The sequence below is a fragment of the Coregonus lavaretus genome, assembly GCF_964263955.1.
Source record: "Coregonus lavaretus genome assembly, chromosome: 1".
Taxonomy (NCBI): domain Eukaryota; kingdom Metazoa; phylum Chordata; class Actinopteri; order Salmoniformes; family Salmonidae; genus Coregonus; species Coregonus lavaretus.
In genome coordinates this window covers 94,971,265-94,996,345 of record NC_139988.1, presented here as the reverse complement: position 1 = coordinate 94,996,345, position 25,081 = coordinate 94,971,265, and the positions used below count along the sequence as shown (strand labels likewise).

At 44.6% G+C, this 25,081-nt stretch overlaps 1 protein-coding gene across 1 annotated transcript in view; it reads right to left on the bottom strand.

Annotated features, from left to right (window-relative positions):
* Positions 1 to 25,081, bottom strand: part of LOC311112730 (kelch domain-containing protein 3-like) — a 124,671-nt gene that overhangs the window by 41,801 nt on the left and 57,789 nt on the right. Inside the window, exon 8 of the mRNA XM_084155858.1 lies at positions 24,525 to 24,633. Coding sequence (XP_084011984.1) covers positions 24,525 to 24,633 — 109 coding nt within the window. The remainder of the gene's footprint in view (positions 1 to 24,524; positions 24,634 to 25,081) is intronic.

Below are 25,081 nucleotides of genomic sequence, written 5' to 3'. Positions count from 1 at the left end.
ACAACTAGTCAGACCCCCACTACAACTAGTCAGACCCCCACTACATCTAGTCAGACCCCCACTACAACTAGTCAGACCCCCACTACAACTAGTCAGACCCCCATTACATCTAGTCTACAACTAGTCAGACCCCCACTACAACTAGTCAGACCCCCACTACATCTAGTCAGACCCCCACTACAACTAGTCAGACCCCCACTACAACTAGTCAGACCCCCACTACATCTAGTCTACAACTAGTCAGACCCCCACTACAACTAGTCAGACCCCCACTACAACTAGTCAGACCCCCACTACAACTAGTCAGACCCCCACTACATCTAGTCAGACCCCCACTACAACTAGTCAGACCCCCACTACATCTAGTCTACAACTAGTCAGACCCCCACTACAACTAGTCAGACCCCCACTACAACTAGTCAGACCTCCACTACAACTAGTCAGACCCCCACTACAACTAGTCAGGCCTCAACTATAACTAGTCAGACCTCCACTACAACTAATCAGACCCCCACTACAACTAGTCAGGCCTCAACTATAACTAGTCAGACCTCCACTACAACTAGTCAGACCTCAACTATAACTAGTCAGACCTCCACTACAACTAGTCAGACCCCCACTACAACTAGTCAGACCCCCACTACAACTAGTCAGACCCCCACTACATCTAGTCTACAACTAGTCAGACCCCCACTACAACTAGTCAGACCCCCACTACAACTAGTCAGACCTCCACTACAACTAGTCAGACCTCCACTACCACTAGTCAGACCTCCACTACAACTAGTCAGACCCCCACTACAACTAGTCAGACCCCCACTACAACTAGTCAGGCCTCAACTATAACTAGTCAGACCTCCACTACAACTAGTCAGAGCCCCACTACAACTATTCAGACCTCCACTACAACTAGTCAGGCCTTCACTACAACTAGTCAGACCTTCACTACAACTAGTCAGACCTCCACTACAACTAGTCAGACCTCCACTACAACTAGTCAGACCTCCACTATAACTAGTCAGACCCCCACTACAACTAGTCAGACCCCCACTACAACTAGTCAGGCCTCAACTATAACTAGTCAGACCTCCACTACAACTAGTCAGAGCCCCACTACAACTATTCAGACCTCCACTACAACTAGTCAGGCCTTCACTACAACTAGTCAGACCTTCACTACAACTAGTCAGACCTCCACTACAACTAGTCAGACCTCCACTATAACTAGTCAGACCCCCACTACAACTAGTCAGGCCTCGACTATAACTAGTCAGACCTCCACTACAACTAGTCAGACCTCCACTATAACTAGTCAGACCTCCACTATAACTAGTCAGACCTCCACTATAACTAGTCAGACCTCCACTACAACTAGTCAGAGCCCCACTACAACTATTCAGACCTCCACTACAACTAGTCAGGCCTTCACTACAACTAGTCAGACCTCCACTACCACTAGTCAGACCTCCACTACAACTTGTCAGACCCCCACTACAACTAGTCAGACCCCCACTACAACTAGTCAGGTCTCAACTATAACTAGTCAGACCTCCACTACAACTAGTCAGAGCCCCACTACAACTATTCAGACCTCCACTACAACTAGTCAGGCCTTCACTACAACTAGTCAGACCTTCACTACAACTAGTCAGACCTCCACTACAACTAGTCAGACCTCCACTACAACTAGTCAGACCTCCACTATAACTAGTCAGACCCCCACTACAACTAGTCAGACCCCCACTACAACTAGTCAGGCCTCAACTATAACTAGTCAGACCTCCACTACAACTAGTCAGAGCCCCACTACAACTATTCAGACCTCCACTACAACTAGTCAGGCCTTCACTACAACTAGTCAGACCTTCACTACAACTAGTCAGACCTCCACTACAACTAGTCAGACCTCCACTATAACTAGTCAGACCCCCACTACAACTAGTCAGGCCTCGACTATAACTAGTCAGACCTCCACTATAACTAGTCAGACCTCCACTATAACTAGTCAGACCTCCACTACAACTAGTCAGAGCCCCACTACAACTAGTCAGACCTCCACTAAAACTAGTCAGGCCTTCACTACAACTAGTCAGACCTCCACTATAACTAGTCAGACCTCCACTACAACTAGTCAGAGCCCCACTACAACTAGTCAGACCTCCACTACAACTAGTCAGACCTCCACTACAACTAGTCAGAGCCCCACTACAACTATTCAAAGGTGCTAAGTATTGACACAATTAAATGTAAAATATCCTGCATTTCAAACAGTCAACAACAATCTGAAGAATTCAAAGCTTGTGAAATGATACTTAGGCTAACTACCACCCGTCCACAGCCATAAGACCCACTAATAATGGCATCATTAGATTTCATTTAGCAGACTGATCTGCCAATAATCACTGACCTGGCTTAAGTCGGTCTATGAAAATGCCTTTTTTGTTACAAATTTAACCAGAATCAAGCATAATGCACATTCACAAATAATGACCAACTTCTTGTAGCAGGCCTTACAGAAAATGAATACAGGTCTCATATAACAATCTCTCGAGCCCAAGCCCACGTGCTAGTGAGTAGCGAGCTGGTCTTCACATGCCAAGTCTAGCCAACTGGGATCCATTTACTTCCTAACAGGGTAGAACAGTTGAATTGTTCTGTCTGTCTCCAACTGTTTGAACAGCATGTTAGTTTGTCCACTTTGTGCAGATGTTGAAATCAAGTGGCCTACCTTGTTTCTCAGAATGAGAACAAGTTGCCAATTCCTTATATAATGGTGTTTAATGCGTATTGCACATTTATAAAACAGACTAGACAGCTAGTATAACGGTCTGTGGCTAAATGATGCTAGCGGTACGTGGTACCACAATGCTGTGCGCGACAGAAACTGAGCATTAGTTTTCCAGAATCATTGTTCATTAAAACGTGCGCTTTGAGGAATCTGAGGAATTGAAACATAAAACGTCTCCTCTATTACAGTAGAATAACGTCTCAATGTGTTTCGGTTGTCCTTATGACCGATTCTGTTGGACCAAACCTCAAATGCAAATAGCGAGTTGAAACGACTTGTTGTCAGAGAGAAAGAAGCGATCTTTAGTCTTTGTTGCTGTGAGTGGCAGGGGGAGGGGTTTGGTGTCTGTGTGGGAGAGAGGAGGTGCACAGAAGGAGACAAGATCAAAAAGAAAAATGCTGATTAAAAATAAATAAATTAAAACCTTGATTCTTGCGATACAGGCATTAATAAGTATTCAACCCCTTTTGTTATGGCAAGCCTAAATAAGTTCAGGAGTAAAAATGTGCTTAACAGGTCACATAGTAAGTTGCATGGACTCACTCTATGTGCAATAATAGTGTTTAACATGATTTCTGGACGACTACCTCATCTCTGTACCCCACACATACACTTATCTGTAAGGTCCCTCAGTCGAAAAGTGAAATTCAAAAACAGATTCAACTAAAGACCAGAGAGGTTTTCCAATGCCTCGCAAAGAAGGACACCTATTGGTAGATGGGTAAAAAAAAGAAAGAAAAAAAAAGAAATACATTGAATATCCCATTGAACATGGTGAAGTTATTAATTACTCTTTGGATAGTGCATCAATACACCCAGTCACTACAAGGATACAGGCATCCTTCCTAACTCAGTTGGCGGAGAGGAAGGAAACCGCTCTGGGATTTCACCATGAGGCCAATGGTGACTTTAAAACAGTTACAGAGTTTAATGGCTTTGATAGGAGAAAACTGAGGATGGATCAACAACATTGTAGTTACTCCACAATACTTACCTAAATGACAGTGAAAAGAAAGGACCCTGTACAGAATAAAGATTTTCCAAAACATGCATTATGTTTGCAATAAGGCACTAAATTAAAACTGCAGAAAATGTGGCAAAGAAATTAACTTTATGTCCTGACTACAAAGCGTTATGTTTGGGGCAAATCCAACACATCACTGAGTACCACTTTTCATATTTTCAAGCATGGTGGTGGCTGCATCATGTTATGGGTATGCTTGTCATCGGCAAGGACTGGGTAGTTCTTTAGGATAAAAATAAACTGAATAGAGCTAAGCACAGGCAACATCCTAGAGGAAAACCTGGTTCAGTCTGCTTTCCAACAGACACTGGGAGACAAATTCACCTTTCAGCAGGACAATAACCTATAACACAAGTGTACAAAACATTAGGAATACTTGCTCTTTCCATAACATAGACTGACCAGGTGAATCCAGGCGAAAGCTATGATCCCTTATTGATGTCACTTGTTAAATCCACTTCAATCCATGTAGATGAAGGGGAGGAGACAGGTTAAAGAAGGATTTTTAAGCCTTGAGACATGGATTGTGTATGTGTGCCATTCAGAGGGTGAATGGGCAAGACAAAAGATTTAAGTGCCTTTGGACAGGGTATGTTAGTAGGTGCCAGGCACAACGGTTTGTGTCAAGAACTGCAACACTGCTTGGTTTTTCACACTCAATGGTTTCCTGTGAGTATCAAGAATGGTCCACCACCCAAAGGACATCCAGTCAACTTGACACAACTGTGGGAAGCATTGGAGTCAACATGGCCAGCATCCCTGTGGAACGCTTTCGACACCTTGTAGAGTCCATGCCCTGACAAACTGAGGCTGTTCTGAGGGCAAAAGGGGGTGCTACTCAATATTAGGAAGGTGTTCCTAATGATTTGTACACTCAGTGTACACTGGAGCTGCTTACCAAGACGACATGGAATGTTCCTGAGTGGCAGAGTTAAAGTTTTGACTTAAATCGCCTTGAAAATCTATGGCAAGACTTACAAATGTCTGTCTAGCAATGATCAACAACCAACTTGAAAGAGCTTGAATAATTTTTTTAAAGAATAATGTGCAAATATTGTACAGTCCAGATGTGCAAAGCTCTTAGAGACTTATCCAGAAAGAGAGAACAGAGGGGAGCTGAAGAGACAACATCAAACAGCCTCTCAGTCAGTCATTCATAGTAAAGGTCCATTTAACTGCTACTGAGCTGTTGACTCTCGGTGTGATGCGTATGAGCCAATTAAAACCCTGTGAAGGACGCTAGATAAATCCACTATCTGCAGCTCAAAGGGAACTGACGACGGCTAGAAACAGGAGTTTGTTAAAGGGTTTCATTGGTCAGGAATAGCAGAGAGGGTGGGGTGATAACTTCTGGAATATAGAACCTCTGGAATATCATCTTCAGATCAGACCAAAAGCCCAGAACAGAAACAAATCAATACATCATGAACTAAAAGGATGTATACTAAGAAGGTTAACGGTTAACCATTAATGAGTTAGCCGCTGAAAATACATTTGACTGGTCATGCTTATTGGTCTATAGGTTGATTTGAATATTTTAGTGGAATTAAATAGGCTGTGTATTTCCCTTAGTCATCATCTACAGTGAGGGTAAAAAGTATTTGATCCCCTGTTGATTTTGTACGTTTGTCCACTGACGAAGACATGATCAGTCTATAATTTTAATGGTAGGTTTATTTGAACATTGAGAGACAGAATAACAACAACAAAATCAAGAAAACGCATGTCAAAAATATTATAAATTGATTTGCATTTTAATGAGGGAAATAAGTATTTGACCCCCTCTCAATCAGAAAGATTTCTGGCTCCCAGGTGTCTTTTATACAGGTAACGAGATGAGATTAGGAGCACACTCTTAAAGGGAGTGCTCCTAATCTCAGTTTGTTACCTGTATAAAAGACACCTGTCCACAGAAGCAATCAATCAATCAGATTCCAAACTCTCCACCATGGCCAAGACCAAAGAGCTCTCCAAGGATGTCAGGGACAAGATTGTAGACCTACACAAGGCTGGAATGGGCTACAAGACCATCGCCAAGCAGCTTGGTGAGAAGGTGACACCAGTTGGTGCGATTATTCGCAAATGGAAGAAACACAAAAGACCTGTCAATCTCCCTCCCCAATACTTTTTTACCTCACTGTATATTATTTATCATACAGAATAGCAGCGTGAAAGTTTTATTTAAAAAATGTATTCACAGTGCAGCTGGCTTGCTTGCTCTTTTTCTTCGCTAATTACGCCAGTGTGTGTTCAGTCTTCGGTCTGTTCCGTGTAGAATATCCCAGCCTATTCATTGATGATAGGCCCTGCTTTACTGAAGTTGCAAGACATTACAAGCCAAGAAATTGTGACATATACCATTCCATTGCTGATAGATAGGCCTAGTGCACGGCTCTGACTGTCTGTCTGGTGGCCAACCTGCCTATACTGATAGATAGGCCTAGTGCACGGTTCTGACTGTCTGGTGGCTGACCTGCCTATACTGATAGATAGGCCTAGTGCAGGGTTCTGTCTGTCTGGTGGCCGACCTGCCTATACTGATAGATAGGCCTAGTGCACGGTTCTGACTGTCTGGTGGCTGACCTGCCTATACTGATAGATAGGCCTAGTGCAGGGTTCTGACTGTCTGTCTGGTGGCTGACCTGCCTATACTGATAGATAGGCCTAGTGCAGGGTTCTGTCTGTCTGGTGGCCGACCTGCCTATACTGATAGATAGGCCTAGTGCACGGTTCTGACTGTCTGTCTGGTGGCCGACCTGCCTATACTGATAGATAGGCCTAGTGCACGGTTCTGACTGTCTGTCTGGTGGCTGACCTGCCTATACTGTGCCCCTCCCCCCTCTCTCTCTCTCTGTCCCTCGCTAGCGCACATAAATATTTTTTAAGGATAGTTATATATATATATACACATAGCTATTCTTTAAAAATATTTATATTTCCCTTTATTACTTTCCAACCCCACCATCCCCTCCCTAATTGGAGTAAACTAGTGAACAACAACGCTTAGGCCTCTACTTCATGCTTATACATCCCGAGTGGCGCAGTGGTCTAAGGCACTGCATCACAGTGCTAGCTGTGCCACTAGAGATCCTGGTTCGAATCCAGGCTCTGTTGTAGCCGGCCGTGACCGGGAGACCCATGGGGCGGCGCGCAATTGGCCCAGCATCGTCCAGGGTAGGGGAGGGAATGGCCGGCAGGGATGTAGCTCAGTTGATAGAGCATGGCGTTTGCAACGCCAGGGTTGTGGGTTCGATTCCCACAGGGGGTATGAAAAAAATAATGTATGCACTAACTGTAAGTCGCTCTGGATAAGAGTAAATGTAAATGTATATACATTTTATGGACACAGTCAATAATTATATTGTGTTTGTTTTTACTCCTGAACTTCCTCTACCCTCAACCTCTCCGATCATTTTCATGATGTCCATCTGGTATGCTTCTATATGCCATATCTTTCTAACTGTGCTCTTTCACAAAAGCTCACAATATATAGATGTGTTTTCTTTCCACGAAATGTCTTGGTAAGTCACGGTATTTAACAAACTTTAAAGTGCTTTTTAAGGAGAGAGTGGTCTGCGCGCAGGCAGCAAGCTCAAGATTATTTGATGAACAGTTCTGGTCGCCTAGTGAAGGGTTTCCCAAACTCGGTCCTGGGGCCCCTCCTGAGCACACGTTGAAGGGTTTCCCAAACTCGGTCCTGGGGCCCCTCCTGAGCGCACGTTTTGTTTTTTGCCCTAGCGTTAAACAGCTGATTAAAATAATCAACGCTTGATGATGAGCTGGTTATTTGAATCAGCTGTGTAGGAGTTTGGGAAACCGTGGTCTAGAGATGGACGTTAGTTCAGCTTCAGAAGCAGCATTCCTTTACAGACTAGTAAAATGCTGTTCAGTGGCGCTTCAAAACTATCTCCAGAGAAGGTTTCATGTCAGCATTTCAGAAGCCGTAGTGACCCTAACAAAGAAACATGGCGTAGCCGAGGCGCTTCAAGGGTATATGAAGGTAGAAGTAACTTAATTACCTGGCCCTAGCGGTCATACATAGCCTATGTAATAGGACCATTATGCTGCATTGTGAAATTATGTGGAATTTTATGATTTTTTAAAATCGTTTTAATGGAAATCCGTTTAAATGTTAAGCAAAATTGTCCATTTGTCACATCCCTAATACAGAGCCTAGTTTGAGGAGCGGAACAGCCAATCACCTGTCAGACAGCACAACAGCAGCTCCTCAACAAGCTGGTAGTGGAGTGAAATGTGATTTTTTAAGACCAGCTGTTGGTACAACAAATAACTCTAAGTGCAATCGTGTGTTAAAAACTGTTTTGATGTCCACAATTAAACATAGCTACTATTTTTATTTCTCAATCTTAACCACTGAGGTATAGATCTCAGCACGTCACCCACCACTTTGCTATGTGAGCTTGAGGCAGTATAACGTAATGGGAGCTTGAGGCAGTATAACGTAATAGGAGCTTGAGGCAGTATAACGTAATGGGAGCTTGAGGCAGTATAACTTAATGAGAGCTTGAGGCAGTATAACGTAATGGGAGCTTGAGGCAGTATAACGTAATGTGAGCTTGAGGCAGTATAACGTAATAGGAGCTTGAGGCAGTATAACGTAATAGGAGCTTGAGGCAGTATAACGTAATGGGAGCTTGAGGCAGTATAACTTAATGAGAGCTTGAGGCAGTATAACGTAATAGGAGCTTGAGGCAGTATAACGTAATGGGAGCTTGAGGCACCATCCTAGTCATATTGGCAACCCATCCCAGCTGCTGCTATTAGGTTCCCAGTCTTTCTAAGTTTGAGGTTTCCATCTCTGTCACATATGGAACACTTGTGTTAGGTGCACTGTTTAGAACTGTGTTTTCCCGAGAATTTCATTTGGGCAAATTTTTTTAATTAGGTTTTATTAGCTGCTTCATTACAGGAGTTGCATGTTCAATAATAGGCTATTGTCTTTTGACTGTAAGACGATTTGCAACAATACCAAGCCTATTTCCATGAAGCTCTTCATGAAAAATGTCAGTTCCTTGCAATGACGATCCAGTATATATTAATATGTTCCTTGTATGCATGCCGAGGATTTTCTGTTGGTCACGTCATTTTACTGTTTGTTCACTGGTTAATGAGGGCCAGTTAGTCAGCAGCAACATCCCTAATGTATACACACCAAACAAGTCAAAGCACCTGACTGGGCCGGGCCCAGCTATCAACATGCCAAGCTGTCACGTTCCTGTTTACACCTTGTCCATCAGAGGATGCCCTGCTTCGGACGTCCACACAGACACGGGTGAGAGCCACAGTGTTCTGACACTTCATGGGACCAACAGGTGCTGCCTGTACCAGTGAATCATTAAGTGTAACAGACAGAGACTATAGAGATAGTATTAGAAAGTGTAACAGACAGAGACTATAGAGATAGTATTAGACAGTGTAACAGACAGACTATAGAGATAGTATTAGAAAGTGTAACAGACAGAGACTATAGAGATAGTATTAGACAGTGTAACAGACAGAGACTATAGAGATAGTATTAGAAAGTGTAACAGACAGAGACTATAGAGATAGTATTAGAAAGTGTAACAGACAGACTATAGAGATAGTATTAGAAAGTGTAACAGACAGAGACTATAGAGATAGTATTAGAAAGTGTAACAGACAGAGACTATAGAGATAGTATTGCTAGGTGAAGGTCCATGCAGGTGGAGTCACTCATGCATGCTGCCTGTTTGAGTAGATGAGTTGAGCAGAGCCCCAGAGGACCAGAGGACCAGTGAGGGGTAACAGAGGGTTCGGGTGTCACTGTGTTCCCTGAGCTCATAAATCAGAATGTCTTGCCTCTCTACAGCTCAGCAGGCTATTTACTCTGGAGTAAGTGGAGAGGGGGGGGGGTTGGGGTGTATGCAGGGGAGGGGTGTGTCTCTTTAAGAGATACAGTGAGGGGAAAAAAGTATTTGATCGCCTGCTGATTTTGTACGTTTCCCCACTGACAAAGACATGATCAGTCTATAATTTTAAATGGTAGGTTTATTTGAACAGTGAGAGACAGAATAACAACAACAAAAATCCAGAAAAACGCATTTCAAAAATGTTATAAATTGATTTGCATTTTAATGAGGGAAATAAGTATTTGACCCCTCTGCAAAACATGACTTAGTACTTGGTGGCAAAACCCTTGTTGGCAATCACAGAGGTCAGACGTTTCTTGTAGTTGTCCACCAGGTTTGCACACATCTCAGGAGGGATTTTGTTCCACTCCTCTTTGCAGATCTTCTCCAAGTCATTAAGGTTTCGAGGCTGACGTTTGGCAACTCGAACCTTCAGCTCCCTCCACAGATTTTCTATGGGATTAAGGTCTGGACACTGGCTAGGCCACTCCAGGACCTTAATGTGCTTCTTCTTGAGCCACTCCTTTGTTGCCTTGGCCGTGTGTTTTGGGTCATTGTCATGCTGGAACACCCATCCACGACCCATTTTCAATGCCCTGGCTGAGGGAAGGAGGTTCTCACCCAAAATTTGACGGTACATGGCCCCGTCAATCGTCCCTTTGATGCGGTGAAGTTGTCCTGTCCCCTTAGCAGAAAAACACCCCTAAAGCATAATGTTTCCACCTCCATATTTGACAGTGGGGATGGTGTTCTTGGGGTCATAGGCAGTATTCCTCCTCCTCCAAACACGGCAAGTTGAGTTTATACCAAAGAGCTCGATTTTGGTCTCATCTGACCACAACACTTTCACCCAGTTCTCCTCTGAATCATTCAGATGTTCATTGGCAAACTTCAGACGGGCCTGTATATGTGCTTTCTTGAGCAGGGGGACCTTGCGGGCGCTGCAGGATTTCAGTCCATCACGGCGTAGTGTGTTACCAATTGTTTTCTTGGTGTCTATGGACCCAGCTGCCTTGAGATCATTGACAAGATCCTCCCGTGTAGTTCTGGGCTGATTCCTCACCATTCTCATGATCATTGCAACTCCACGAGGTGAGATCTTGCATGGAGCCCCAGGCCGAGGGAGATTGACAGGTCTTTTGTGTTTCTTCCATTTGCGAATAATCGCACCAACTGTTGTCACCTTCTCACCAAGCTGCTTGGCGATGGTCTTGTAGCCCATTCCAGCCTTGTGTAGGTCTACAATATTGTCCCTGACATCCTTGGAGAGCTCTTTGGTCTTGGGTGGGGGGGGGGGGGGGGGTGTTGTTGGAAGCTCATACACACCCAGGATAAACTGCTACACTAAATCACTTTATAAATGGGAACTAATTATAGGTTGCATAAGCACATATGTTAAAACACAACAGTCAATAGTGAATATAAGGACATATACAGAACCTTATAGAGACATATACAGAACCTTATAATGGACAGGGACATAGTGACATATACAGAATCTTATAATGGACAGGGACATAGTGACATATACAGACCCTTATAATGGACAGGGACATAGTGACATATACAGAACCTTATAGAGGACAAGGACATAGTGTCACCCTATAAATAGACTAGTTAGGTGTGTCCCAACCTACTGAGCATCCATTTTGCTGAGTTATGGACCCAGTTTCCCACCAGTCTATATTGCTGTGTTATGGACCCAGTTTCCCACAGTCTATATTGCTGTGGTATGGACCCAGTTTCCCACCAGTCTATATTGCTGTGTTATGGACCCAGTTTCCCACCAGTCTATATTGCTGTGTTATGGACCCAGTTTCCCACAGTCTATATTGCTGTGGTATGGACCCAGTTTCCCACAGTCTATATTGCTGTGTTATGGACCCAGTTTCCCACCAGTCTATATTGCTGTGGTATGGACCCAGTTTCCCACCAGTCTATATTGCTGTGTTATGGACCCAGTTTCCCACCAGTCTATATTGCTGTGTTATGGACCCAGTTTCCCACAGTCTATATTGCTGTGTTATGGACCCAGTTTCCCACCAGTCTATATTGCTGTGGTATGGACCCAGTTTCCCACCAGTCTATATTGCTGAGTTATGGACCCAGTTTCCCACAGTCTATATTGCTGTGTTATGGACCCAGTTTCCCACCAGTCTATATTGCTGTGTTATGGACCCAGTTTCCCACCAGTCTATATTGCTGTGTTATGGACCCAGTTTCCCACCAGTCTATATTGCTGTGGTATGGACCCAGTTTACCACAGTCTATATTGCTGTGTTATGGACCCAGTTTCCCACCGTCTATTTTGCTGTGTTATGGACCCAGTTTCCCACAGTCTATATTGCTGTGGTATGGACCCAGTTTCCCACAGTCTATATTGCTGTGTTATGGACCCAGTTTCCCACCAGTCTATATTGCTGTGGTATGGACCCAGTTTCCCACCAGTCTATATTGCTGTGTTATGGACCCAGTTTCCCACAGTCTATATTGCTGTGTTATGGACCCAGTTTCCCACCGTCTATATTGCTGTGTTATGGACCCAGTTTCCCACCGTCTATATTGCTGTGTTATGGACCCAGTTTCCCACCGTCTATATTGCTGTGTTATGGACCCAGTTTCCCACAGTCTATATTGCTGTGTTATGGACCCAGTTTCCCACAGTCTATATTGCTGTGTTATGGACCCAGTTTCCCACCGTCTATATTGCTGTGTTATGGACCCAGTTTCTCACCAGTCTATATTGCTGTGGTATGGACCCAGTTTCCCACCAGTCTATATTGCTGTGTTATGGACCCAGTTTCCCACCAGTCTATATTGCTGTGTTATGGACCCAGTTTCCCACCGTCTATATTGCTGTGTTATGGACCCAGTTTCCCACCAGTCTATATTGCTGTGTTATGGACCCAGTTTCCCACCAGTCTATATTGCTGTGGTATGGACCCAGTTTCCCACCGTCTATATTGCTGTGTTATGGACCCAGTTTCCCACCAGTCTATATTGCTGTGTTATGGACCCAGTTTCCCACAGTCTATATTGCTGTGTTATGGACCCAGTTTCCCACCGTCTATATTGCTGTGTTATGGACCCAGTTTCCCACAGTCTATATTGCTGTGTTATGGACCCAGTTTCCCACTGTCTATATTGCTGTGTTATGGACCCAGTTTCTCACCAGTCTATATTGCTGTGGTATGGACCCAGTTTCCCACCAGTCTATATTGCTGTGTTATGGACCCAGTTTCCCACAGTCTATATTGCTGTGTTATGGACCCAGTTTCCCACAGTCTATATTGCTGTGTTATGGACCCAGTTTCCCACTGTCTATATTGCTGTGTTATGGACCCAGTTTCTCACCAGTCTATATTGCTGTGGTATGGACCCAGTTTCCCACCAGTCTATATTGCTGTGTTATGGACCCAGTTTCCCACCAGTCTATATTGCTGTGTTATGGACCCAGTTTCCCACCGTCTATATTGCTGTGTTATGGACCCAGTTTCCCACCGTCTATATTGCTGTGTTATGGACCCAGTTTCCCACCAGTCTATATTGCTGTGTTATGGACCCAGTTTCCCACCAGTCTATATTGCTGTGATGTTCATATAGTGAGTTTACTGCTGTAATAATGACCACATAGGGTTCAATTAGGGTTAGTTAGGGTGAGTTTCCCAGACAAACACCTCTAGTCCAGTCCTATAGCTGACCCTTTGAACACAGTGGGAGCACAGTGGGCTCACGACTTCATCCTTTTATTGTGCTTCACTAAAACAATAAATTAATGGCCAACAAATTCCTGCAGGTAAAGAAAATATCATAAAGAGTGAATAAATACGACAGAATGTTTTAAATAAATATCATCCAGTGTTCTGGTCTTGCTCAGACTGAAAGATAAACAGCACTCGTCATAAATTTACACAGTGGTTCTTAGCCACGCTCCTACGCACATACACACTCACACAGAAATCTGACAGTGTTTCCTTGCCACGCTTCCTAGGATCCGGAAGTGTTATAAAGAACACAAGCAAGGTGTCTGCTGGGTAATTCATGATGGGCCGAGCAGGCGTTTGTCTATTCAACTTAGACAGAAACAAATAAGTCTTTAGCTGGTTAAAGCTAGGGTTAAAGCAAGGGTTAATAGCTGCCTAATGACTCTGAAAGTAGTTAAGCCCCAGGAAAAAATAAACACAAAACGCAGAGAGCTCATTGGCTTATAGCCGTTCCACCGACACACAGGTAGGCAGCGTAACGGGTAAGAGCGTTGGGCAGTAACCCAAAGGTCGCTGGTTCAAATCCCCGAGCCGGCAAGTTAGAAAAAGCTGCCGTTCTGCGGAAAACATATTTGGTTTGAATGCATTCAGTTGTTCAACTGACTAGGGATCCCCTTTTTTGCACGAACACTTGTCTTTTGTAACTAGCTCTGATTTAGCTGATATCTGCTTTACAGGTAATGACTGTGATATGTGGTTGTCTTACCTACCTTAGTTAACGGAATGCACTGACTGTATATCGCTCTGGATAAGAGTCTGCTAAATAATCAATATGCAATAAGATACCATTGTGTATTTCTATAAACACATATTGTCCTGTGTGAAATCTAAGCAGGTTAAGTGTTACAACAGAGATGGAACAAGGGAGGACACTTTCACTCTCCACAGTTTAAATCAGGAAATATAGTTTTGACTAGGTCCTCGGTGTGTGTGTTAAGTGTCTTCGTGGAGTGGTTCCAAAACAGTGTGGGGGGGGGGGGGGGGGTGCTGGGGACAGAGATTTTTAGGAACTAAGTCCGGCTTTCAACTTAGTCCTGAAAGTTGTAATAGTAGAATGCACAAGGTGCCATTTCTATATTGGGTCGTGCATCATCAGATCCTCTTGTCATGTCAGTCATTGCATACCTTAGAGAGATATTTATAACTGGTCAGAAACATCCACATCAACTAGCCCATGTCAGCTAACTTTCTTCAGCTAGGTTTTTTAGCCCACAGATTTTGTAGTAATGTTTGAGTCACTCAGATATCACATGCATACACATTAGATATGGCAAAATGTATAGAACTGCAAGAAAATGAGCTTTAAAACTGTGCGTAGGGGCGCACGATGTTCCCCAATGCTGGAATGGGGGGGCCAGAGTGAAAAGGTTTGGGAACCACCGTCTTAATGTAAACACCAACAGCCCAGCCTAAATCAGGCCCATATGAACCTGTGTGTATGGGTCTACAGTGTCTTAGTGTAAACACCAACAGCCCAGCCTAAATCAGGCCCATATGAACCTGTGTGTATGGGTCTACAGTGTCTTAGTGTAAACACCAACAGCCCAGCCTAAGTCAGGCCCATATGAACCTGTGTGTATGGGTCTACATTGTCTTAGTGTAAACACCAACAGCCCAGCCTAAATCAGGCCCATATGAACCTGTGTGTATGGGTCTACAGTGTCTTAGTGTAAACACCAACAGCCCAGCCTAAGTCAGGCCCATATGAACCTGTGTGTATGGGTCTACAGTGTCTTAGTGTAAACACCAACAGCCCAGCCTAAATCAGGCCCATATGAACCTGTGTGTATGGGTCTACAGTGTCTTAGTGTAAATAAGCAGACAATCTGTGTGTGACCACCTTGCTCAGAGTTCATCAAGGATCATCTGTGTGTGACCACGTTGTCTTGTAGGGATCAGACTCTCATTTGTACAGTATCAGGAAACAACACCCAAACAGACAGACAGACACAGCCAGAGATGCAAACAGACAGACAGACGGACAGACAGTCAGACAGCCAGGGAGGCAAACAGCCAGGGAGGCAAACAGACAGAGAGACAGACAGGAAGGCAAACAGACAGAGAGACAGACAGAGAGACAGACAGACAGACAGGGAGGGAGGCAAACAGACAGACAGACAGTCAGACAGCCAGGGAGGCAAACAGACAGAGAGACAGCCAGAGAGACAGACAGACAGACAGACAGACAGACAGACAGACAGACAGACAGACAGACAGACAGACAGAGACAGACAGACAGACAGACAGACAGACAGCCAGGGAGGCAAACAGCCAGGGAGGCAAACAGCCAGGGAGGCAAACAGCCAGGGAGGCAAACAGCCAGGGAGGCAAACAGACAGACAGACAGACAGGCAGGGAGGCAAACAGACAGAGAGACAGCCAGAGAGACAGCCAGAGAGACAGACAGACAGACAGACAGACAGACAGACAGACAGGCAAACAGACAGAGAGACAGACAGACAGAGAGACAGCCAGAGAGACAGACAGACAGACAGAGAGACAGACAGACAGACAGGGAGGCAAACAGACAGAGAGACAGACAGACAGCTGGAACCAAATCACACCCAAACCACCCAGGAACCAGCAATGCAAAAGAGATCTACAGGACCATATCTAATGGTAACATATCATATACTACAAGACCATATCTAATGGTAACATATCATACTACAGGACCATATCTAATGGTAACATATCAAATCATACTATAGGACCATATCTAATGGTAACATATCAAATCATACTACAGGACCATATCTAATGGTAACATATCATATCATATTACAGGACCATATCTAATGGTAACATATCATATCATACTACAGGACCATATCTAATGGTAACATATCATATACTACAGGACCATATCTAATGGTAACATATCATATCATACCACAGGACCATATATAATGGTAACATATCATATACTACAGGACCATATCTAATGGTAACATATCAAATCATACTACAGGACCATATCTAATGGTAACATATCATATCATATTACAGGACCATATCTAATGGTAACATATCATATCATACTACAGGACCATATCTAATGGTAACATATCAAATCATACTATAGGACCATATCTAATGGTAACATATCATATCATATACTATAGGACCATATCTAATGGTAACATATCATATCATACTACAGGACCATATCTAATGGTAACATATCATATACTACAGGACCATATCTAATGGTAACATATCATATCATATACTATAGGACCATATCTAATGGTAACATATCATATCATACCACAGGACCATATCTAATGGTAACATATCATATCATACTACAGGACCATATCTAATGGTAACATATCATGCACTTTACACATGTTTGAGTTGGAAATGTGTGTGGATATGTGTAGGTGTGTGTGGATATGTGTAGGTGTGTGTGGATATGTGTAGGCTCATTCAAGGATTTATCTTTATTTTTACTATTTTCTACATTGTAAAATAATAGTGAAGACATCAAAACTATGAAATAACACATATGGAATCATGTAGTAACCCAAAAAGTGTTAAACAAATCAAAATATATTTTATAATTGAGATTCTTCAAAGTTGCCACCATTTGCCTTGTCAGCTTTGCACATTCTTGGCTTTCTCTCAACCAGCTTCATGAGGTAGTCACCTGGAATGCATTTCAATTAACAGGTGTGCCTTGTTAAAAGTTAATTTGTGGAATTTTTTTGCTTCTTAATGCGTTTGAGCCAATCAGTTGTGTTGTGACAAGGTAGGGGTGGTATACAGAAGATAGCCCTATTTGGTAAAAGACCAAGTCCATATTATGGCAAGAACAGCTCAAATAAGCAAAGAGAAACGACAGTCCATCATTACTTTAAGACATGAAGGTCAGTCAATATTGAACATTTCATGAACTTTGAAAGTTTCTTCAAGTGCAGTCGCAAAAACCATCAAGCACTATGATGAAACTGGCTCCTGGCTCTCATGAGGACCGCCACAGGAAAGGAAGACCCAGAGTTACCTCTGCTGCAGAGGATAAGTTCATTAGAGTTACCAGCATCAGAAATTGCAGCCCAAATAAATGCTTCACAGAGTTCAAGTAACAGACACATCTCAACATCAACTGTTCAGAGGACACTGCGCAATTCAGGCCTTCATGGTCGAATTGCTGCAAAGAAACCACTACTAAAGGACACCAATAAGAAGAAGAGACTTGCTTGGGCCAAGAAACACAAGCAATGTACATTAGACCGGTGGAAATCTTGTCTTTGCTCTGATGAGTCCAAATTTAATATTTTTGGTTCCAACCGCCGTGTCTTTGTGATCTCCGCATGTGTGGTTCCCACCGTGAAGCATGGGGGAGGAGGTGTAATGGTGTGGGGATGCTTTGCTGGTGACACTGTCAGTGATTTATTTAGAATTCAAGGCACACTTAACCAGCATGGCTACCACAGCATTCTGCAGAGATACGCCATTCCATCTGGTTTGCGGTTAGTGGAACTATCATTTGTTTTTCAACAGGACAATGACCCAACACACCTCCAGGCTGTGTAAAGGCTATTTTACCAAGAAGGAGAGTGATGGAGTGCTGCATCAGATGACCTGGCCTCCACAATCCCCCGACCTCAACCCAATTGAGATGGTTTGGGATGAGTTGGCCTGCAGAGTGAAGGAAAAGCAGCCAACAAGTGCTCAGCATATGTGGGAACTCCTTCAAGACTGTTGAAAAAGCATTCCAGGTGAAGCTGGTTGAGAGAATGCCAAGTGTGTGCAAAGCTGTCATCAAGGCAAATGGTGGCTATTTGAATAATATAAAATAGATTTGAATGGTTTAACAATTTATTGGTTACAACATGATTCCACGTGTTATTTCACAGTTTTGATGTCTTCACTATTATTATACAATGTAGAAAATAGTAAAAACAAAGAAAAACCCTTGAATGAGTAGGTGTGTCCAAACTATTGACTGGTGCTGTATATATATAGGGATCCTGCATCATCAGGTCATCCCTCTATGTCACCCAGATCAGCAGCTCTGCCTGCCTGTCTGCCTGCCTGCCTGCCTGTCTGCCTGTCTGTCTCCCTGCCTGCCTGTCTGCCTGCCTGTCTGCCTGTCTGTCTGCCTGCCTGTCTCCCTGCCTGCCTGTCTGTCTGTCTGCCTGTCTGCCTGTCTGCCTGCCTGCCTGCCTGCCTGCCTGCCTGTCTGCCTGCCTGTCTGCCTGCCTGTCTGCCTGTCTGCCTGTCTGCCTGCCTGTCTGCCCGTCTGCCTGCCTGCCTGTCTGCCTGCCTGTCTGCCTGCCTGCCTGCCTGCCTGTCTGTCTGCCTGCCTGCCTGTCTGCCTGTCTGCCTGCCTGTCTGCCTGCCTGTCTGTCTGTCTACCTGTCTGTTTGTCTCCCCGTCTGTCTGCGTACCTGTCTGTGTCTCTGAGATGAGAGGTGTTGTATTTCCTCCCCTGGTCAGACAACAGACTATCACCAAGACGCTCGTTTCCCCTATCTAGGCCCTCCCTATCTGCTGCCTGCCGACAGGAAATCATGACTCCTGTAAGACGATCCTCCTGGCCAAATCCCAGGGGAAGTCCAACAGAAAGCAACACCACAGTCATTACATGACTAATGACACTGCCGTCAATTACATGACTAATAACAACAAAGGTCATTATAATAACACCGCCATCATTACATGACTAACACCACCACAGTCATTACATGACTAATAACGCCGCCATCATTACATGACTAACAACACCGCCGTCATTACATGACTAACACCACCACAGTCATTACATGACTAACAACACCACAGTCATTACATGACTAACAACACCAGTCATTACATGACTAACACCACCACAGTCATTATATGACTAACACCACCACAGTCATCACATGACTAATAACACTACCGTCATTACATTACTAATAACACTACCATCATTACATGACTAATAACACCACCATCATTACATGACTAATAACACTACCATCATTACATGACTAATAACACTACCATCATTACATGACTAACACCACCACAGTCATCACATGACTAATAACACTACCGTCATCACATGACTAATAACACCACCGTCATTACATGACTAATAACACTACCGTCATTACATGACTAACACCACCACAGTCATTACATGACTAATAACACCACCATCATTACATGACTAATAACACCACCGTCATTACATGACTAATAACACCACCATCATTACATGACTAATAACACCACCATCATTACATGACTAATAACACCACCGTCATTACATGACTAATAACACTAACATCATTACATGACTAATAACACCACAGTCATTACATGACTAATAACACCACAGTCATTACATGACTAATAACACCACCATCATTACATGACTAATAACACCACCGTCATTACATGACTAATAACACCACCGTCATTACATGACTAATAACACCACCATCATTACATGACTAATAACACCACCATCATTACATGACTAATAACACCACCATCATTACATGACTAATAACACCACCATCATTACATGACTAATAACACCACCGTCATTACATGACTAATAACACCACCGTCATTACATGACTAATAACACTACCGTCATTACATGACTAATAACACTACCGTCATTACATGACTAATAACACTACCGTCATTACATGACTAATAACACTACCGTCATTACATGACTAATAACACCACCGTCATTACATGACTAATAACACCACCATCATTACATGACTAACAACACCACCATCATTACATGACTAATAACACCACCGTCATTACATGACTAATAACACCACAGTCATTACATGACTAATAACACCACAGTCATTACATGACTAATAACACCACAGTCATTACATGACTAATAACACCAGTCATTATACGACTACTAACATTCCAATAAAGTAAATCTACTGTTCTCTAGCAAACAAGGTCTTCTTGGACCATTATTTCTGTCACATTTATTCTAATAAAAATATTAGATCAAACCCTTTCTATCTCCTGCAGGTGAAAGCTAATGAAGGATTATATCTCCTGCAGGTGAAAGCTAATGAAGGATTCTATCTCCTGCAGGTGAAAGCTAATGAAGGATTCTATCTCCTGCAGGTGAAAGCTAATGAAGGATTCTATCTCCTGCAGGTGAAAGCTAATGAAGGATTCTATCTCCTGCAGGTGAAAGCTAATGAAGGATTCTATCTCCTGCAGGTGAAAGCTAATGAAGGAATACTAGACTAGAAACAGTGTTTAACCCTTCAGCCGGGGCCTTTCAGCAGGGTGGGACTATGAGCTGTTATCCCCAGTATCAGGCTGTCTCAGTGGGGTTCAGCAGTGGGCTGAGCAGGGCTGGAAGACATATCAGCAGGGTGGGACTATGAGCTGTTATCCACAGTATCAGGCTGTCTCAGTGGGGTTCAGCAGTGGGCTGAGCAGGGCTGGGGGCTGGAAGACATATCAGCAGGGTGGGACTATGAGCTGTTATCCCCAGTATCAGGCTGTCTCAGTGGGCTGAGCAGGGCTGGGGTGGGCTGGGACTCTGCTGTTTAACTATTTATTTTAATATTTGTAGCTACTTTTTAAGTGAATACCTGAAGTCAACTTGTGCAATACGTTATGAGACAAAGAAGGTTGTGTTCTTCATTTCACCTGTCACATAATGTTTCATTTTGAAGCTTAGTGGTAGTCCCCAGTCACATGGTGTTTACCGGTAGTCCCCAGTCACATGGTGTTTACCGGTAGTCCCCAGTCACATGGTGTTTACCGGTAGTCCCCAGTCACATGGTGTTTACCGGTAGTCCCCAGTCACATGGTGTTTACCGGTAGTCCCCAGTCACATGGTGTTTACCGGTAGTCCCCAGTCACATGGTGTTTACCGGTAGTCCCCAGTCACATGGTGTTTACCGGTAGTCCCCAGTCACATGGTGTTTACCGGTAGTCCCCAGTCACATGGTGTTTACCGGTAGTCCCCAGTCACATGGTGTTTACCGGTAGTCCCCAGTCACATGGTGTTTACCGGTAGTCACCAGTCACATGGTGTTTACCGGTAGTCCCCAGTCACATGGTGTTTACCGGTAGTCCCCAGTCACATGGTGTTTACCGGTAGTCCCCAGTCACATGGTGTTTACCGGTAGTCCCCAGTCACATGGTGTTTACCGGTAGTCCCCAGTCACATGGTGTTTACCGGTAGTCCCCAGTCACATGGTGTTTACCGGTAGTCCCCAGTCACATGGTGTTTACCGGTAGTCCCCAGTCACATGGTGTTTACCGGTAGTCCCCAATCACATGGTGTTTACCGGTAGTCCCCAGTCACATGGTGTTTACCGGTAGTCCCCAGTCACATGGTGTTTACCGGTAGTCCCCAGTCACATGGTGTTTACCGGTAGTCCCCAGTCACATGGTGTTTACCGGTAGTCCCCAGTCACATGGTGTTTACCGGTAGTCCCCAGTCACATGGTGTTTACCGGTAGTCCCCAGTCACATGGTGTTTACCGGTAGTCCCCAGTCACATGGTGTTTACCGGTAGTCCCCAGTCACATGGTGTTTACCGGTAGTCCCCAGTCACATGGTGTTTACCGGTAGTCCCCAGTCACATGGTGTTTACCGGTAGTCCCCAGTCACATGGTGTTTACCGGTAGTCCCCAGTCACATGGTGTTTACCGGTAGTCCCCAGTCACATGGTGTTTACCGGTAGTCCCCAGTCACATGGTGTTTACCGGTAGTCCCCAGTCACATGGTGTTTACCGGTAGTCCCCAGTCACATGGTGTTTACCGGTAGTCCCCAGTCACATGGTGTTTACCGGTAGTCCCCAGTCACATGGTGTTTACCGGTAGTCCCCAGTCACATGGTGTTTACCGGTAGTCCCCAGTCACATGGTGTTTACCGGTAGTCCCCAGTCACATGGTGTTTACCGGTAGTCCCCAGTCACATGGTGTTTACCGGTAGTCCCCAGTCACATGGTGTTTACCGGTAGTCCCCAGTCACATGGTGTTTACCGGTAGTCCCCAGTCACATGGTGTTTACCGGTAGTCCCCAGTCACATGGTGTTTACCGGTAGTCCCCAGTCACATGGTGTTTACCGGTAGTCCCCAGTCACATGGTGTTTACCGGTAGTCCCCAGTCACATGGTGTTTACCGGTAGTCCCCAGTCACATGGTGTTTACCGGTAGTCCCCAGTCACATGGTGTTTACCGGTAGTCCCCAGTCACATGGTGTTTACCGGTAGTCCCCAGTCACATGGTGTTTACCGGTAGTCCCCAGTCACATGGTGTTTACCGGTAGTCCCCAGTCACATGGTGTTTACCGGTAGTCCCCAGTCACATGGTGTTTACCGGTAGTCCCCAGTCACATGGTGTTTACCGGTAGTCCCCAGTCACATGGTGTTTACCGGTAGTCCCCAGTCACATGGTGTTTACCGGTAGTCCCCAGTCACATGGTGTTTACCGGTAGTCCCCAGTCACATGGTGTTTACCGGTAGTCCCCAGTCACATGGTGTTTACCGGTAGTCCCCAGTCACATGGTGTTTACCGGTAGTCCCCAGTCACATGGTGTTTACCGGTAGTCCCCAGTCACATGGTGTTTACCGGTAGTCCCCAGTCACATGGTGTTTACCGGTAGTCCCCAGTCACATGGTGTTTACCGGTAGTCCCCAGTCACATGGTGTTTACCGGTAGTCCCCAGTCACATGGTGTTTACCGGTAGTCCCCAGTCACATGGTGTTTACCGGTAGTCCCCAGTCACATGGTGTTTACCGGTAGTCCCCAGTCACATGGTGTTTACCGGTAGTCCCCAGTCACATGGTGTTTACCGGTAGTCCCCAGTCACATGGTGTTTACCGGTAGTCCCCAGTCACATGGTGTTTACCGGTAGTCCCCAGTCACATGGTGTTTACCGGTAGTCCCCAGTCACATGGTGTTTACCGGTAGTCCCCAGTCACATGGTGTTTACCGGTAGTCCCCAGTCACATGGTGTTTACCGGTAGTCCCCAGTCACATGGTGTTTACCGGTAGTCCCCAGTCACATGGTGTTTACCGGTAGTCCCCAGTCACATGGTGTTTACCGGTAGTCCCCAGTCACATGGTGTTTACCGGTAGTCCCCAGTCACATGGTGTTTACCGGTAGTCCCCAGTCACATGGTGTTTACCGGTAGTCCCCAGTCACATGGTGTTTACCGGTAGTCCCCAGTCACATGGTGTTTACCGGTAGTCCCCAGTCACATGGTGTTTACCGGTAGTCCCCAGTCACATGGTGTTTACTGGTAGTCCCCAGTCACATGGTGTTTACCGGTAGTCCCCAGTCACATGGTGTTTACCGGTAGTCCCCAGTCACATGGTGTTTACCGGTAGTCCCCAGTCACATGGTGTTTACCGGTAGTCCCCAGTCACATGGTGTTTACCGGTAGTCCCCAGTCACATGGTGTTTACTGGTAGTCCCCAGTCACATGGTGTTTACCGGTAGTCCCCAGTCACATGGTGTTTACTGGTAGTCCCCAGTCACATGGTGTTTACTGGTAGTCCCCAGTCACATGGTGTTTACCGGTAGTCCCCAGTCACATGGTGTTTACCGGTAGTCCCCAGTCACATGGTGTTTACTGGTAGTCCCCAGTCACATGGTGCGAGGAGAGACCAGAGCAGCATGCTCCAGCTGATCTAGTTACAGGATGGAATTCACAACTAAATGTTTGCCAGCTAGATATCTTATAACTATTAAGTTACCCGTCTAAAATGTGCTAAATGCTCTGCAGTTGTAGCTAGTTAGCCATCCAAAATCAATTTCCTTGGTAACAGCTTTATGAGCTGGGATGTCTGTCCTGCAAATAGTTTAGGTCAGAGACTGTAGAACATGTTAGCATTTAGTTAGCATTCTCTATGGGGTTTTACATGTACTTGTTAGCATTGCTAACCTTCAAATTACAGAGTATGAGTGGGGTTTGAAAACAGCGCTCCTTGTGTTCAGTGCCGGTATTACCAAATATCCCGGTACGGCACAAGGTGTGTATGAAGGTATGACAAACCACCCAAGCCTACTATGATGTGCACTAAACACTACTCCTTCTTACCTGGTTCCTCCAAACAGGATGATATGATCTCCCACCATGCAACAGCACTGTCTCCTCCTGGGGCACGGCCCTTTGCCCTGCGGCTCCACCTTCTTCCATGAGAACGCCTCTGGAGGACACCAAACATTCACAAGCAGACAAATATACACAATCACGTGAGTAAAATTATGTCTATCCACCATACCATGGCATTTAAAACAATCACTACACAGCTGATTCAAATAACCAACTCATCCAGCTTTGATTATTTGAATCAACTGTGTAGAGCTAAAATCCAAAACATGCAGGTGGGGCCCCAGGACCGACTTTGGGGAAATCTGCTCTAGTTAAAGGCATAAATAGCTATAATTAAAATGGAATTCAACAATATTCAAAACAGTATTGACCTTAGTAGGATATCAACTAAATGTATGGAACTTAATCGTCTGCTGGTAGATGGAAAGGCTTTCCCAAAAACCTTCTCAATTACTGTAAATGTTAACTACAAAGTAGCCTACAAGGGTTCTTCCCAGGATTTTTTACATTTACATTTAAGTCATTTAGCAGACGCTCTTATC